At 47.7% G+C, this 15,698-nt stretch overlaps 1 protein-coding gene across 1 annotated transcript in view; it reads left to right on the top strand.

Moving 5' to 3' along the window:
* Positions 1 to 10,289: 10,289 nt before the first annotated feature.
* cabp4 (calcium binding protein 4) overlaps positions 10,290 to 15,698 on the top strand; it is a gene marked incomplete at its 5' end in the record, with an annotated part of 17,126 nt that continues 11,717 nt past the window's right edge. The window contains 3 exons of the mRNA XM_079730322.1: positions 10,290 to 10,345; positions 10,782 to 10,865; positions 11,678 to 11,813. Of these exons, the coding sequence (XP_079586448.1) occupies positions 10,290 to 10,345; positions 10,782 to 10,865; positions 11,678 to 11,813 (276 nt within the window). The remainder of the gene's footprint in view (positions 10,346 to 10,781; positions 10,866 to 11,677; positions 11,814 to 15,698) is intronic.

The raw sequence follows: 15,698 nt of genomic DNA, 5'->3' as shown, positions 1-15,698 counted from the left end.
GTCACTCTTTTCCTCACATGCTATCGCTGTCACATGAGCTCACTCTCTGTCATGCATACTCTCCATCTCTCTCCCACTCGTTCTCACATTGCATGCATGTATGTAGACGTGTATGTATGAGTTGGTGTAAATATGTATGCAAGCCTGTAGATGCATGTACATGTATGCATCTCTCTCTCTCTCTCTCTCTCTCTCTCTCTCTCTCTCTCTCTCTCTGTCGTGCTGTCACAGTAAAAATCTGTCACTTCTTCTAGTGACATTTCAGGACAGGCAAGGCCAGCAGTGCCAACCAAAAAGGGAAGGGATCATTACAGTCGGTGAGGGGAGAAAAGGCCAAACAAAGGGGAAGACAGGCTGTGAGTGACAGGGGAGGACATTCCCGGCAGTGAAACGTTCTGCTCTTTTCATGTCGATCGCCCCTGGAATGGATTTCTGCTCCCCAAACCGTTTTCTCTGTTCATGTTTCTTGTTTTTTCTTTTTTGTTGCCCTGTGTGTTCCAGGCGATATCGCGATGTGCTGGCAGCGTAGCACCCTGGTGGGAGCATACCCCCTATCAAAATGTGTTTTCATATCAGGTCAACACTATTGGGCTGGCGGGGGGGGGGATATATATACACAGGGGGAAGCCAACCCCCTGTGCAGTAGATTAGATTTCAAAGTGAGCGGAGAGGAGAGGTGAAATGGGCAGAGGGGAGAAGAGGGGATGAAATGAGAGGAGAGGAAAGAAGAGGGGAGGAAAGGAGAGGGGAGGAGAGAGGAGATGGGAGGAGGGGAAAGGGGAGGGGAGGAGAGGAGAGGCTAGGAGAAAAGAGGAGAACAGATGGAAAGGGAGAAGAGGAGATTACCGGAGAGGAGAGGAGAGCAGAGCAGAGGAGAGGAGAGAGATTCCTTTGGGGGGAATCCTGGGCTACCTGTCCCCCTTCCTTCCTCCACACCCTCATCCACTCTCACCCAACTGCCCCCTCATCCTTATCCCTCACCTCCTCCCCTCACTCTTCCTCACCCCTCGTTCTCCTCCCCCAACTCCCTCCCTCTCCCTCTACATCAGTCCTTCCTCCTCCACCCATCCGCCCAATGTCTTATCCAGTCACCAGATTATAAAGTTCCTTTCTCTGGTTCATTGGGTTCACTGGGTCAGGGTTAGACTCACCCTGGGGTCAGGGTTACACTCTCCCTGGGGCCAGGGTTACACTCTCTTTGGGGCCAGGGTTACACTCTCCCTGGGGCCAGGGTTACACTCTCCCTGGGGCCAGGGTTAGACTCTCCCTGGGGCCAGGGTTACACTCTCTTTGGGGCCAGGGTTAGACTCTCCCTGGGGCCAGGGCTATATTATCTTTGGGGCCAGGGTTACACTCTCCCTGGGGCCAGGGTTATATTATCTTTGGGGCCAGGGTTACACTCTCCCTGGGGCCAGGGTTATATTATCTTTGGGGCCAGGGTTACACTCTCCCTGGGGCCAGTGTTAGACTCTCGCTGGGGCAAGGGTTAGATACCAGTCTCAGGGTTAGAGCCAGGGGTACAAGCGTCACTCAGCCGTTCTCCGCTCCATCAAGGCTCCATCCAACCGGCAAAATTAGCTTACAAGTGACTTAATCAGCTACCACACTAGCCTAGCAGAAAACACAACACAACTTTGCTTTCTTGACTGATCCTCTCATTCTCCTTTACCCTCAATTTCTCTTCCTCCCTCTCTCTCTCTCTCTCTCTCTCTCTCTCTCTCTCTCTCTCTCTCTCTCAGCACTAAGTTGGTGTGCTTTGTGATTGCTTCGTGATCTCCTGTGTTTCTGCCTCTCCGGAACATTGCATTATGTTAGCGTGAGACTAGAGCTGGTGGTACGCTAGCTGCTTCTACATTAGCATGAGACTAGCTGGGGTCGTGTTGGGCTAGAGCTGGAAGGGTGTTGATAAATGGCTGCTTCAGGGGTGTTTTACGAGACAGCTCTGTGATAAAACGCAGGAAATGTGCCTTTCCTACAGATACCATTTCTCCTCTACTCTGCTCTTTCTTGCTCTCTGACAAATTGCACATATATGTGTAAACACATACAACACACACACTTTCCTTAATGCGCACACTCAAGCACACATACATGCTCCGAAACAACACCAGCACACACCACCCAACTCATCATGAAACATGCACACGTATGCAATCACACACATACACCTACACACACACACACACACACACACACACACACACACACACACACATACAAATCGTGAGAATAATCAGTAACTGTTAACCTGGTTGAGCTCGATCAGCATACTCCCATAAATAAAGCGTAGGGGCGAGGGCGGAGGTTGTGTGTGGAGGAGTGTTGCCCAGAGGCAGGAACACCCTGGCATGGGGTGAGGCCGAAACGCTGAGAGGACGGGGAGCAAATGGGGTTACGAGAGGAGAAGGAGAGCGAGGGGGAGAGATAAAGGGAGGGTTGGGAAATAGGGAAAGGGAAAACAAGGGGGAGAGAGAAGGAGAGAGAAAGGGACAGACAGAGAGAGAAAGGGAGAGAGAGAGCGGGAGAGAGGGGAGAGAGAGGAAGGGTGAGGGGGATATAGAGATAGGAGCCAAAGGCTTCAGATGGTGTGTGTGTGTGTGTGTGTGTGTGGTTATATATGTGTGTGTGTGTGTGTGTGTGTGTGGGGGGGGGTATATGTATGCGTGTGTGAGACTGTTTGTATGTGTGTTTGTGTGTGAAAGTGTTTGTATGTGTGTGTGTGTGTGTGTGTGGTTGTGTATGTGTGTGTGCGTGTGTGTGAGAGAGAGTGTTTGTATGTGTGTGTATGTTTGTGTGTGTGTGCGTGCGTGTGCGTGTGTGTGTGAGAGAGTGTTTGTATGTGTGCGTGTGTGCAAGAGAGTGTGTGTATGTGTGTGTATGTTGGGGGGAGAAGGTGACTTCCTGAAATGTCGAGAGGGAGAGGGATGAGGAATGTAGAGAGGAGAAAGAGAAGAAGTGATCGCAAGCAGGTCAGGAGAGGAGAAAAAGACGGGCCAAGGGGGCGGAGCAGAGGGGAGGGCAGAGGGTGATTGGAGGAGGTGAGGGAATGACGAAGACGATGATGGTGGTGGGGGTGCTTATGACCCTGGGCGTGGGAGGTAGAGGGAAACACTATACGAAAGAGAGAGAGAATTGCGTCATAGGGAGCGGGAGGTGGGGGGGAGAAGGTCGCGGCTCGCTGCCAGACGCATGTCCACCGCCCTTACAAGTCACCGTACGGCCCAGCCTGCCACTTAAGCTCTTAAATAAAACACACCGCATTTACCCGATTGCATTGTGGGACAGCGAGGGCGCCGCTTGAGGTGATAGGGAAGGCGAGAGAGAGTCGTAAAGGAGGAAAAGGCAGGTGGAGATGACGGCAACGTGGATCTCGGCACCCACCCACAGCCACCGACGCACCAAGGGGGGTCTCGGTGCTTTGGGGTTAATGAGGCGATTGGCGCGGGCAATTAGCCACCGATATGACGTTATGACATCAGGCAGCGATAAGCAAACGTATCATGAGCTTTATAAACGCTTTCGTCTCCCGCTCTGTCTCTCCCCCTCTCGCTGTCACTCATTCATCCGCCAACCTTCCTTTATTCACTCGGCTCATGCTTGGACACACACCGCTTCATTCAGCGGGGGGGGGGAACGCGTGCGGCTAGTCGATCGATACTCACATTAACCGTTCTCTGGGGGTCACCGTCGAACGACATGAGGTGGACTTTTGACCATTGAGCAACAAACTGAGTGAGAAAAAAAGAAGTGTGACATCTATGGAAGACGCTCATATGAAACAGCCTAGGCCTCCTAAAAAAGAGGAAAAGAAGAAAAACGATGACCAGAAATCCTCAGTGTGAAGGTAGAACGGTCAGATGTTCAACTTTGAGTCTATCGCCCAGAGTAGATAACTGTAGCGCCACCATGAGATGCGAGCACCGGGGAAAAACACATTTGCCCATCTTTAAAGAAGAACAAGCGCTGCCATGTCTCCGTGTTCGCTAGGCCAACAATCCCGTAGCGACACGAGGATAAACCCCTATACGTATTTATGTGGTTTGATTTAAAGACCAAATAATGAACCGTGAGGGATGGGTTAATGTAGTTTGGCTGCGGCTGGAGTCTTATCAGTTTAACATTATTAGCAGGCACTACGTGGCTCCACACTGCCTTTGACTTCAACAGGGCCCGGAGCCAGACCGAGTACAAAAGCTGATTTCACTACAGTTGGCTGTTTAGGGGTTCATGCCCCATCGGGAAAGGGACTGGGGCATGAAAAAGGAACTGCTATTATTGCACAAGCCAGTCTTTTTAAAGATGGGGAGACGAAAATAAGTTCCTTGCCCTTTTAAAAAAGGCAAAATAAGTTCTTTGGTTGGGTGCGCTAAGCATATTTGAGTGTGACAAGGTTTTGAATGCTATGGGAATACGGTATGGGGCAGAGTTTCTTGTTTTTTTCTACTTTTGCTGAGCCTTGTTGACCGAGAGAGAGAAAGAGAGACAGAAAGCCAGAGAGAGAGAGAGAGCCAGAGAGAGAGACAGAGAGACAGACAGGCAGCAAACAAAGCAATAGAGAAAAGATAGAGGGAGCATTAAAGACAAAAACAAGCGTGAAATAGAACAAGACAGAGATAGACCAAAAAGGCAGACAGCTAGAGAGAGAGAAAGAGAAAGAGACAGCAAGAGAGAGACGGTGTGAGAGAGGAAGAGAGAGGGGAGGGATTGAAGAGAGAACAGTGAAAAGCTGAAGGATTTAGATTATGAAACAGCTAAGATGCTTGTTTATAGTACACCATGTTTGTTTGATGATTGATAGAAAAAGTGTTTGCATTGCATTTTAATGACCCAGCAGCTAAATATAACAGCCCAAATCACTGCTCAATAGTACAGCACAACTTGAATACACTATCATTTGAGATACATACAGTGTTAAAAAGAAATGCACAGTACCGTTTCAGCACACAATTTTGGTGAGAAAGTGAGGAGCTCTGTATTCACCGACCAAGCAAGACGGCCATCTTGTCCTGGTCCACTTGTCCCGACAGGACAGCAGAGGAGGCGGAGTCACGTCGCCCTTGACGACAAAACCTCACGAGTGGCGAAATGTACCGAAGGTGATAACTAGGCTGTGTCAAAACTAACAAACTGCGAAATAACATTATTAATCGGTACTTTGCTGAAATGCTGACGAGTCAAAGATATTTTTGTGAATTAGAGAGATGCCTATAACTCAAAACCCAGCTCCGGAAGCAGCACCAAACGATGAGGTGATGCAATCACTGTGCCGGGTTACATCATCTGGCTCTATCTCTAACTCGGCAGCAGAAATGACACACTTTTAAACAGAGATTGCACCGTTCATGAGTTTTAAGTGTTGACAACTCCTCTGTAGTCACCCCATCTCCAAATCAAGACACAATGAAATGAAACATGAGATTCTCACCTTGTGAGCACACTTTTCACTTTCAAAACATCATTCATGAGCTCTAATCAAATGAGTTTTAGTTATGCAGCACTGGCAGTCAATGACTTTGCACGACGGTAGATCATGTTGCAGTGGGTTGCAACTCTTGCTGAGCCAGTAGCTTAGCATTTATCAGAAGCCATCCATCGAGTAGGTTTCAGCCAGTCAATGAGCAACGTGCTGTTCAATAGACACCCCGTGGTGGATGCTTGGAAATCCCTCTAAATCCTCAGCCTAACTTAACAACAGCCCTGCACAAAGATCCATCAATAAAATCGCCCATCACTTGGGAGCTAGACAGGCTGTCTTCCCCCCAGAGTGGCCTGACTGCAGGCCATGAATTGACATACAGTTTAGCTCTGCTTGCATCGAAACATTGACATTTACAGTATAGTTACTTGTGCTTGTTTGTGTTTTAGATAGACGAGTGCTTTCCTCCCATTCCGAATCAAAAGTGTGCACAATCGATCAATCACGCACACGCATGCACGCGTGTGTGTGTACACACACACACACACACACACACACACACACACACACACACACACACACACACACACACACACACACACACACACACACACACACACACACACACACACACACTAGCCTATTGACGAGACCCGCCAGGCCTCCCTCTGGGAGAGGGGAGGGGTGAAGACAGCCACTGACATCTCTAATCTGGACATATTTAGCTGGATTATCACCTTCTAATATAATCCGGGAGGTGAGGTAAAGGGCTGCGAGGGGGTGGCGGTACACGCCTCAGCCTAGTCACCGGAGTAAGGAGAAGAAGGGCGCCCGGGGTAACTACACAGCAGGTACAGGTCTCTCTCCATCTCTCTTCTTCTTCTTTATCTTCTTCTTCCTCCCTCCGTCTCCTCTCTCGCTCCCTGCGTCTTCCTTCCTCCTCTTATCCATCTCCCGCTCCTCCACCAGCTGCTGTTTCTCTGAGTGGCGACAGGGAGCGGCGACGGGTGCAGGTGCCGGCGCAACATTTCACTGCGGTGCATTATTCTGCCTAGTCGACGTGTTCCCGCTGTACACCGCTTAATCGCTCTTTAAAAATAACCCCCTTAAAGAACAACGGAGGCAACCGGGCCGCGAGGAATGAACCAGGCAGAGTCTATTTCCTTTTTTATGGCCTGGGTTCACGGCTCACTGATAGGAGGAGGCAGCGGCGTTGCCTTTTGTGCTCGTTTGTAATAAGTCTGTGTTCCGGCGTTGATCTGCGTCTCGTTGTGAAGACAGCAGAGCAGATGGCCCGCTCCGCCCTTCTCTCTGATTTGTTTTCTTTGGAATGTTTTGTTTCCGTGTCAACGGGGGCCTTTGTCTCCGCCGCCGCCCGCCTTGTCTGCGTGATGCTCGAGCCTCCGCACCCCGTGCGGACGATGAGCCGGCCTCAGCCTCCCGGAATGCAGCAGCCCAGCTAATTAAATGCAACGCATTATTTTCAACATTAGTGTGTTCCTCGTAAACTTTGTGGGTGAAAGCATCAATCTTCAATAATGCAATAGGACGTTAGGTACGAAGGGGTCCTGAGGGGTCATCAGGGGTCATGGGTCGGGTCGTCGTGATGAAGCCTGCTCCAGGGTGTTCATTGATCACTGGTGTTTATGGAACAGGCGAATGTTAGGCCCTCTCCGCTTGATTATTGATTACAGATTAGAGTAATAACTCCATGAGAAAGGTGTTATGGAACACAGGCTTCAACTACACAGGTTTTTTAGCTGGGTGGTTATTCCCATCATGCATTGCCTTCCTTCAGGTTCTTACGCAGGACATTGCCCCCTAAACAAAACCTTCCAGGAAGTAATCCTATTAAATCCTCTTGCACTGCATCATGGGAAATATCAGAGAGAAGTACACACTTCTCTCTAAGTACATACATACAGTACATACAAATAATTTACTGTATATTTATGCCTGTATGCATGCATATATGTATGCCGGCATATATGCATATATACATGCATGTGTGTAAACATATGAATAAATCTTTATAGTGTTTTTGTGTGTGTGTGGGTTTGTGTGTGTATGCATGTGTGCGCACACATGCGTGATTGTGTGTTTGTGTGTGAACGTGCGGATGCATACATTAGGTATTCAATGCCTTGCTTCTTGTGTCTGTTTGTGTGTGTATGAATGTGTGTGTGTCATAGTCTGCACATTGGAAAGCGAGCGCTAATGTGTACACAGCAGCAACAGACCCTTGACTACGTTCACTAACATGCACGTCACCTCCTGCTAACCCAGATCATAACTTATACCCCCCGCCGCCCCCAGCTCTGACTTTGTAGCGCCAGGCTAGCCCCGTTGGTTCAGCCTTTCCCGCCCCCGACTGCATTTCCCCTCACTTCAATTAGCAAGTTTAGCATCTGAGGCTAAACCCCCTGTCAGCCCACTTGATTGACAGCAACTGGTCACTGAGGGAGTTTGTTTTTACGACCCAAGGAGTGCCTTTTAAACGTGTGTGTGTGTGTGTGTGTGTGTGTTTGTGAGTGTGTGAGAGAGAGTGGGCGCGTGGACTGTGTTCAGTGTTATTGTTTTCGTTTATGTTTTTGTGTGAGAGAGAAAGTGTGTTTGGTGAGTGTGTGTGCTTGTGCATGAGTGAGAGAGGGTGTGTGCGTGTGTTGTTGTTGTATTCTTGTGTATGAGTGAGAGAGGGGGTGTATACGTGTGTGTGTGTGTGTGTGCGTGCGTGCGTGCGTGCTTGCGTGCGAATGGGTGAGTGAGGCGGGGAGTGAGTGAGTGGGTGAATGAGGAGGGGAGGGAGTGAATGAGTATGTGTGTCTGTGCATGAGTGCGCGTATGTGTGTGCGTGAGGGTGTTTTGTTCACTGAAAGATGAAAGCGCCTCTTGAGGCGCCCAATCTGAGCTCACCAACACAAAAACATAAATCTGTCAGAGAAACGAAAACGGTGAAAGGAATGAAAGAAGCGTCAGACATACCTTTGTGTCGCCGTGTTTTTGTTTGTGTGTAAGTGCGTGTGTGTTTGTGTGTGTCTGTCCTTTTCTCCATTACTGTTGCGAGTGAATTGAAAGCCCAGTGAAACAATTTCTCACTTGCGAGTGACACAGAATTTTGATGTACGAGAAAAACAAATGAACAAACGGTTTAACAGGGACGCTCGCTTATAGCGAACCAGCTTCTCCCTAACAACGTGTGAAGGGGCTAACATGGGGCAGAAGATGAAAAACACCACAAAAGGCCGGTTGAGCCCACATGGTTTCACAGGCCTCTTGTGCTACTCAGTACGCGCGCCTCACTGGCGACGTGAGACCCTCTCCCCTATATAATGGCCTGCGTGTTCGCCTGAGCATTTATTTGGTGCGGCTGCCATGGCTGATGGTGATCGGGGAGGCTCGCCTCTCTTCCTGTCTCTTCTGGTTAGGGGCCGACTCTGCTGTCTGTGGGGGCCCCTCAAGCAGACTTTGGGCTCCTGAGACCCTCCACCAGGCCTGGGGAAGGGACTAGGGGCATTAACTCTTAATGGGATGTGCTGCACACTGACACACACACACAGAGAGGCTGCCGTTTTTTGGGGGACATGGATGTGTGTTTGTGGTGTGTTGGTGTATGGTTGTTGCTGAGTTTGTGGGTTTGTGGCAAGTTTGTGGGTTTGAGGGGCGTTTGTGCGTGTGGGGCGTGTTTGTGTGTTCATGGTGTGGCCATGTGCATGTGTGGCATGTTTATGTCTCTGTGGGGCATTGGTGACGGTGGAGTCATGTTTGTTGTGTGTAATTGTGGCGTGTTTGTGAATTAGTGGTGTGACCGTAAGTTTGTGCTTGTGGCATGTTGGTTTGTTGGTAGTGTCTCTGTGGCCTGTTGGTGTGTGTGTTTGAGATATGTTCAGTGTCTGTGGCGACCTGCTGCTGTTTGTTTGTGATGTGCGCCTGAGGCGTGTTGATTTGTCTATGGCGTGTGTGTGTTTGTGTGTTTGTGCTGCGTGTACATGTGACCACGGAATAGGCTACTAGCTGTCTGCGTTGGTGTGTTCGTGTTGAATTTGTGTGTTTGTGGGGCATGCGTATGACTATGGAGTGTTTGTGTGTTTGCAGTGTGTCTGTGCCTTGTTTGTATGTCGATGGGTTGTTCAGATAGCCAAGACTCCACGGCCCCTTGGCAACACACATAACAAACACTCTGCCCCCGGTAACGTCTTCACCCATATACATTATTCTAAATCTCTCTCTCTCCTTCTAGGCTCTCTTGCTCTCTTTTATTTCTTCTTGATTGCTTTTTTGTTGCTGTCAGTTAGGATTTCATATATATGCCTTAAACATATTCCTCTTTGTTCCTCATTTAATTAGCTTTGAATGCCTTTCCTTCTCCTGTTAGTTTCTTTGTTATTGGGAAAGAGACACTGTGCGCATATTTTAAACCCTGCCTTCTTCCCTTGTTTGTGTCAAACATAACAAAGTTATGTCCTCAACTTGAAAACTCTAGAAACTGCTCCGTTCCTAATATAGGGACCTAGAAGCCACCACCCACACAGAATAGTGTGTGTGGTTCGGGCCAGAAACAGAATAGACACAAAAAAATTAGGAATACGAAAAGAGCAACTTAAATCAGGAATATGATCAGAGCAACTTAAATCAGGAATACCATAAGAGCAACATAAATCCGGAATACGACAAGAGCAATTTAAATCAGGAACACGATCAGAGCAACTTAAATCAGGAATATGATCAGAGCAACCTAAATCAGGAAAACTAGAAGAGCAACGATGACAAACCCCATGGTGGTGTTCTCCTGTACTCCCTTTAGACATAATTTGCATCAATCAATTACCTCTTCTCCTCCCATGCAGAAGCGTGTGTTTGCCTCCCTTCAGCCAGCATGTCTGTGAAGGGCGTGAAAGGAGCTGCAGACAGCCGGCCGTCCGCAGCTGCCAGGTCGGTGAGACAGCCAACACCGCCGATGCCTGAATACAAAAAGTGACACAAGCTTCATTGGAGGAAATTGCAAGGGCTCGCCAAGACCGAGAGAGAGCGAGAGAGAGACACAGAGACTCAGAGAGAGAGAGATGCACTTTAAACTGAATGCCTTTTCTTTTATTGAGATATAAAACGGTTTGACTTTGAAAATATGACGTTATTTAAAGTAACCCAGCTGAACATTCTGAGTCATGGCCTCTTTGTAGCGTGTAGGTTTCTTATTGAGTTATCAAGACATAAACCAGAAAGAGGCGTCTCTCACATCATGTGCCACCATCAAGCGTCTCTCTTAACAACAATATCGTCTAAACTACTGAGGGAACCGAGTAGTTTAGTAGTGTTTAACGGGTCTTTAGCAGTGTGTGCGTTAACGGTCCTCTGTCTCCTCTTCCAGCGTGGCGTCTCCCCGTGGCCGAGCCCCATCACCCGGAAGGTTCCGGCACAAGGCCCTTCAGCTCAGCCTAGGCAAGAAATTCTGGTGGGTCTCCTTCTCCATTACCTGCCCCCCCTTTTGTTTTCGATCATGTTTTCAGGGGAAAACATGATTGAAACGGGCTTTATTTGTCTAACATAATGCACACAATCAGCGCTACATTGAACTACGCGCTGAGAGAAAAAACAAGCATCTCTCAGCGACAAGCTCGTGGTTGTCTTGCGAAGGTTAAGTCCCGTCTATTCTTCCTCCTTAAAAGAGGTGAACTCGATTCGATTACTCGATGTTCTCAATCAAAGCCCTCAAGGCTTCACAATAATTACTATTGACACATTCCCATTGAATCAATGAGCTTACTAGTTATTTTGGAAAATATCAGCTAATATGTCTGGAAACTACCAAGAAAAGTGTCAGTGACATCGTTGTTGTTCTCAATTTGTTTAGCTTCGTACCGACCGATGGGCCGTTGTGATCTGAAGTGGTGGTGAAGGATCCTGTGAAGGAGCGTCATTATTTCTTTAGCAGAGAAACACATCAATCCCACATCATTTCACAAAAGCAGAAAACACCGATTTACCATTCATCAGATGCTTGAATCCACAATGAATAACTAGCTGATTCATCACAATAGGAGCAGGCAGAGTGTTGAGACGCCCTTGGGTAGAACATTGGGGTCAGAACCCAGAGGCTTCCATCCGGGAGTCAAACCCTGCTGACCCCTTCTCACCTGACCCCCCAGAACAACCTTCTCTCTGCTCACCGAGATACGGTGTACCCAGCTTGCTCTGTCCTTCACTGAGTGCTCGCTGTGTGGGTGCGAGAGCCGTGTTGGACTCACACATGTCTCCTCTGCTCAGCTCCAAGTCTCCGTCCAGTTCACGTACCTCCGGGAAGGAAGCCGAGGAGGCACAGCAGCGTGGCAAGAGGAGCCTGAGCCACACCTCAGCCGTGGCAGCTGCCTACGTCGCCTACCTCAACAAGCTGTTTGGACAGGTCAGTGGTCCTACCTCAACAAGCTGTTTGGACAGGTCAGTGGTCCTACCTCAACCAGCTGTTTGGACAGGTCAGTGGTCCTACCTCAACAAGCTGTTTGGACAGGTCAGTGGTCCTACCTCAACAAGCTGTTTGGACAGGTCAGTGGTCCTACCTCAACAAGCTGTTTGGACAGGTCAGTGGTCCTACCTCAACAAGCTGTTTGGACAGGTCAGTGGTCCTACCTCAACAAGCTGTTTGGACAGGTCAGTGGTCCTACCTCAACCAGCTGTTTGGACAGGTCAGTGGTCCTACCTCAACAAGCTGTTTGGACAGGTCAGTGGTCCTACCTCAACAAGCTGTTTGGACAGGTCAGTGGTCCTACCTCAACAAGCTGTTTGGACAGGTCAGTGGTCCTACCTCAACCAGCTGTTTGGACAGGTCAGTGGTCCTACCTCAACCAGCTGTTTGGACAGGTCAGTGGTCCTACCTCAACCAGCTGTTTGGACAGGTCAGTGGTCCTACCTCAACCAGCTGTTTGGACAGGTCAGTGGTCCTACCTCAACCAGCTGTTTGGACAGGTCAGTGGTCCTACCTCAACCAGCTGTTTGGACGGGTCAGTGGTCCTACCTCAACAAGCTGTTTGGACAGGTCAGTGGTCCTACCTCAACAAGCTGTTTGGACAGGTCAGTGGTCCTACCTCAACCAGCTGTTTGGACAGGTTAGTGGTCCTACCTCAACCAGCTGTTTGGACAGGTTAGTGGTCCTACCTCAACCAGCTGTTTGGACGGGTTAGTTATTCTACATCTCAAATGCCTCAACAACCCCGTCTTCAATCCATCCATCCTCCTACAGTGTTTCTCCTCACTGCATCCAGCAGTGTCCAAATGTTTTGAATTAGAAATGATGCTGTCAACATTAATTTTTGGAAACATACAGTTTATATAATAGGTGTACGTACTGCATGTCCTTCAATTTTTACATTGTCATTATAGTTGCTGTCAATACTGTGGAAAAATCACAAAAGACAAAGAGAAAAAGTAACACAAAAATTTACTTTATAATGGCAAGTAGTGATATTTGATTGTATAGAACATTATAACATAATACTGTAACATTACAGTATTATGAAAAACAAACGATACTGCGCTACAAATTGCAGACCCAAAATTATATTTGCACTAACTAATTATAGCCAAAATAATTTGGCTGCCACACCTACTGCTCTCACATGCTATTTCTTCGTAATCATAAATTGTTATACTAGACAAATCTGTAAGCTCGTGTGATATTTGTTTTGGCATGTGCGTCTGGACCCCCTCCTGTTCAAACTGATTTCCAGCAGGCCTGGCCTTGGTTGGGCCAAGTTTCATCATTAACAACCAAGATGGCTGACGTCGATGTGTCACAGCTTCCCTTGCTCTGATTGGTTGTAGGTCTATCCAATTTTGTTCAGAGGCATCTCGGTCTGCGCCTGTTGACAATGCATCTTAGGAATCTATAATGAACCCAGAGGTTCCAGAGTAATACGTATTTGCAAATTGGTCTGGCGTTGCAGGCTTTATTTATGCCACCGAATGAGACCATTTCAGCTGGAATGCACCGGAGACCAACTGGAATCAGTGATCGCACGCAGACTATCTGCGCCTGCTCACATCAGCACCGTGCACGCGCCCCAACATAGTGCACGTCAAACACACACCCCGGCATCGCTGCTGGAAACACTGTTCTATATATATAATCCATCCATCCGTCTTTCCATCTACCCATCCATTTTCTTTGCCCACTACTTTCTGGCGTGCGTCTCGTGGGGCTGGTGGCCGGCAGGCAGAGAGGGAAAGAGCTGAAATGGGATCCAGTCCAGCACAAGGTCATCAATACAACTCTGTTGATTCATGCGGTGTACACAGACACCTCTCTCCCTTGCCCTCCTGTTTACCGCCTGTGGAATCTTCCCTGGCCTTCTTTCCATGAAGCAGTGACATGCTGATAAACAGGATAACCAGGAGGAAGGGTTTATCTGCCCCAACAGTGAGTGAAGGAGGAGAGAGGGAGATATATGTTTATCAACACTGAGGTGATGATGGAGTTACTTCTCTGATTTATGGGATAATGTAGAGCAGTGGTTGCCAACCTGTCGATCGCGATCGACTGGTAGATCTTTGAGACTCTCCCTGTAGTTCCCAATAAATAATGGAAAACTACATACAAAAATAAAATAGGCCTGTTAAAAGTTCAGTTTTCTCTCTCTCTCTCTCTTGATCAGTGATTGGAACAATGGCTTTATAAATAACAGCGCTCGTAATGGCATTACTTTTTTCAGTAACAAGTAATCTTATTGATTACTCCTTCCATCCCTATAATGCCGTTACTGTTACTTCCCAAAAATGAGGCATGTTACTATAATTTAAGCATGTTTTGTCAACAGCCCAACAAGATCTCTCTCTCTCTCTCTCTCTCTCTCTCTCTCTCTCTCTCTCTACTGTTCTTCCTTGGTTAGTGGGCACGAGAAAATTGTGTTCATTGCATGAAGGATAACGATTGGCTGAGGTAGAGTAAAATTTCATGCTAAGCCAATCAGAGGTAGAGTTGGGCGGGTGTTGTTTACACAAATTCGAAAGCACACATAACGGAAACACAAAGATACAAGTGAGTCGAAATGGTGAGCACAAATAATCCAAAAATAGACTTCTTTAAATGGAAGTATAGCCATTACTTTTCCGTCCAAGAAATTAAAGGAACGAGTGCAATCGTGAAATGCACATTATGCCATGGACTAAGTGCCTCTTCACGTCGGTGTCAAGTAATTAAAACGTCTTTCAACGTTTCATGCTTCCATGCATTCAATACATTTGCATGAACATGCACATGTTTTTTGAGTTCCTTTAAAGAGGGGCAGAGGCCGTGTCCAAATTATTTGACACATATGAGCATTTACCAATGTACTCGAACGTTTTACAGGTATGATAGGTAGATCTTGCCTTTCACCAAGGCTGAGATCAGGGATCTTGGGCTTAAAAAGGTTGATGACCACTGATATAGAGGAACAAAAGCATGACTAAGCCCAAGCATCGGGCCGTGACAAAGGAGGGCAATGCAAGCAGGCGTATATGTCATTGTTACCCAGTTTTTTAGCTAGAGAGATGGTGTGAACTTAGGGACGTCAACGATGACTGTCGACGACGACCGCGATAACGAGTGACGCTGAGAAGATGTTCGCCATTTAAGCAGTTGGCCCCGAAGGTTGATGAAAAGTCCAAGCTGTGCTCCACTTTTTCAGCCTTGGTCCACAGAAGTAGTTTACAACGTATTATCTTGTCAATATGTCATCTGACAAGCGTGCTTTATGTGTTAGGAAAAATCAACACACAATGGGAAAAAAATTGTGTGTTGAAAAAAATCATAAAAGGGGTTTGAAAACAATTTCTCAAGGAGACGCGTCGATCGATGGCTGAATAATCGCTCGGACGGAAGCAAAAATAATAACAGACATCTTCTATGTACCACGTCAGCAAGCAGGATACGCAGAAGGAGGAAAAACAAGCTCTGCTAAACACAAGGTCATCACTAAATTATTTCAGCTCGCTTCAAAAGCAATACAGGCGGTATAGTATCAGGTGCAGCGAGCTGGGCCGTCAAATATCATGCCGCTGAGACATCAGCAAATGCAGTGAAAAAAAAAAAAAGAAAGAAAGTCTATTCCAACTCTGTGATAAACTCCAAACGCTGCGCTGTGCAATATTCTCCCCCCTGAAGATAAGGAAGGAGTAGACGGCATTTCTGCATATGCGACAGAAAGCGCGCTAACGTTTTCTATTCTCTGGGGCTCACAGAATAGAGGGAACCCATGGAGAGAGAGAGAGAGAGAGAGAGAGAGAGAGAGAGAGAGAGAGAGAGGTGTTGAGG

This window comes from Pollachius pollachius (genome assembly GCF_949987615.1).
Source record: "Pollachius pollachius genome assembly, chromosome: 2".
Taxonomy (NCBI): domain Eukaryota; kingdom Metazoa; phylum Chordata; class Actinopteri; order Gadiformes; family Gadidae; genus Pollachius; species Pollachius pollachius.
This window is presented reverse-complemented; position numbering and strand designations above follow the sequence as displayed.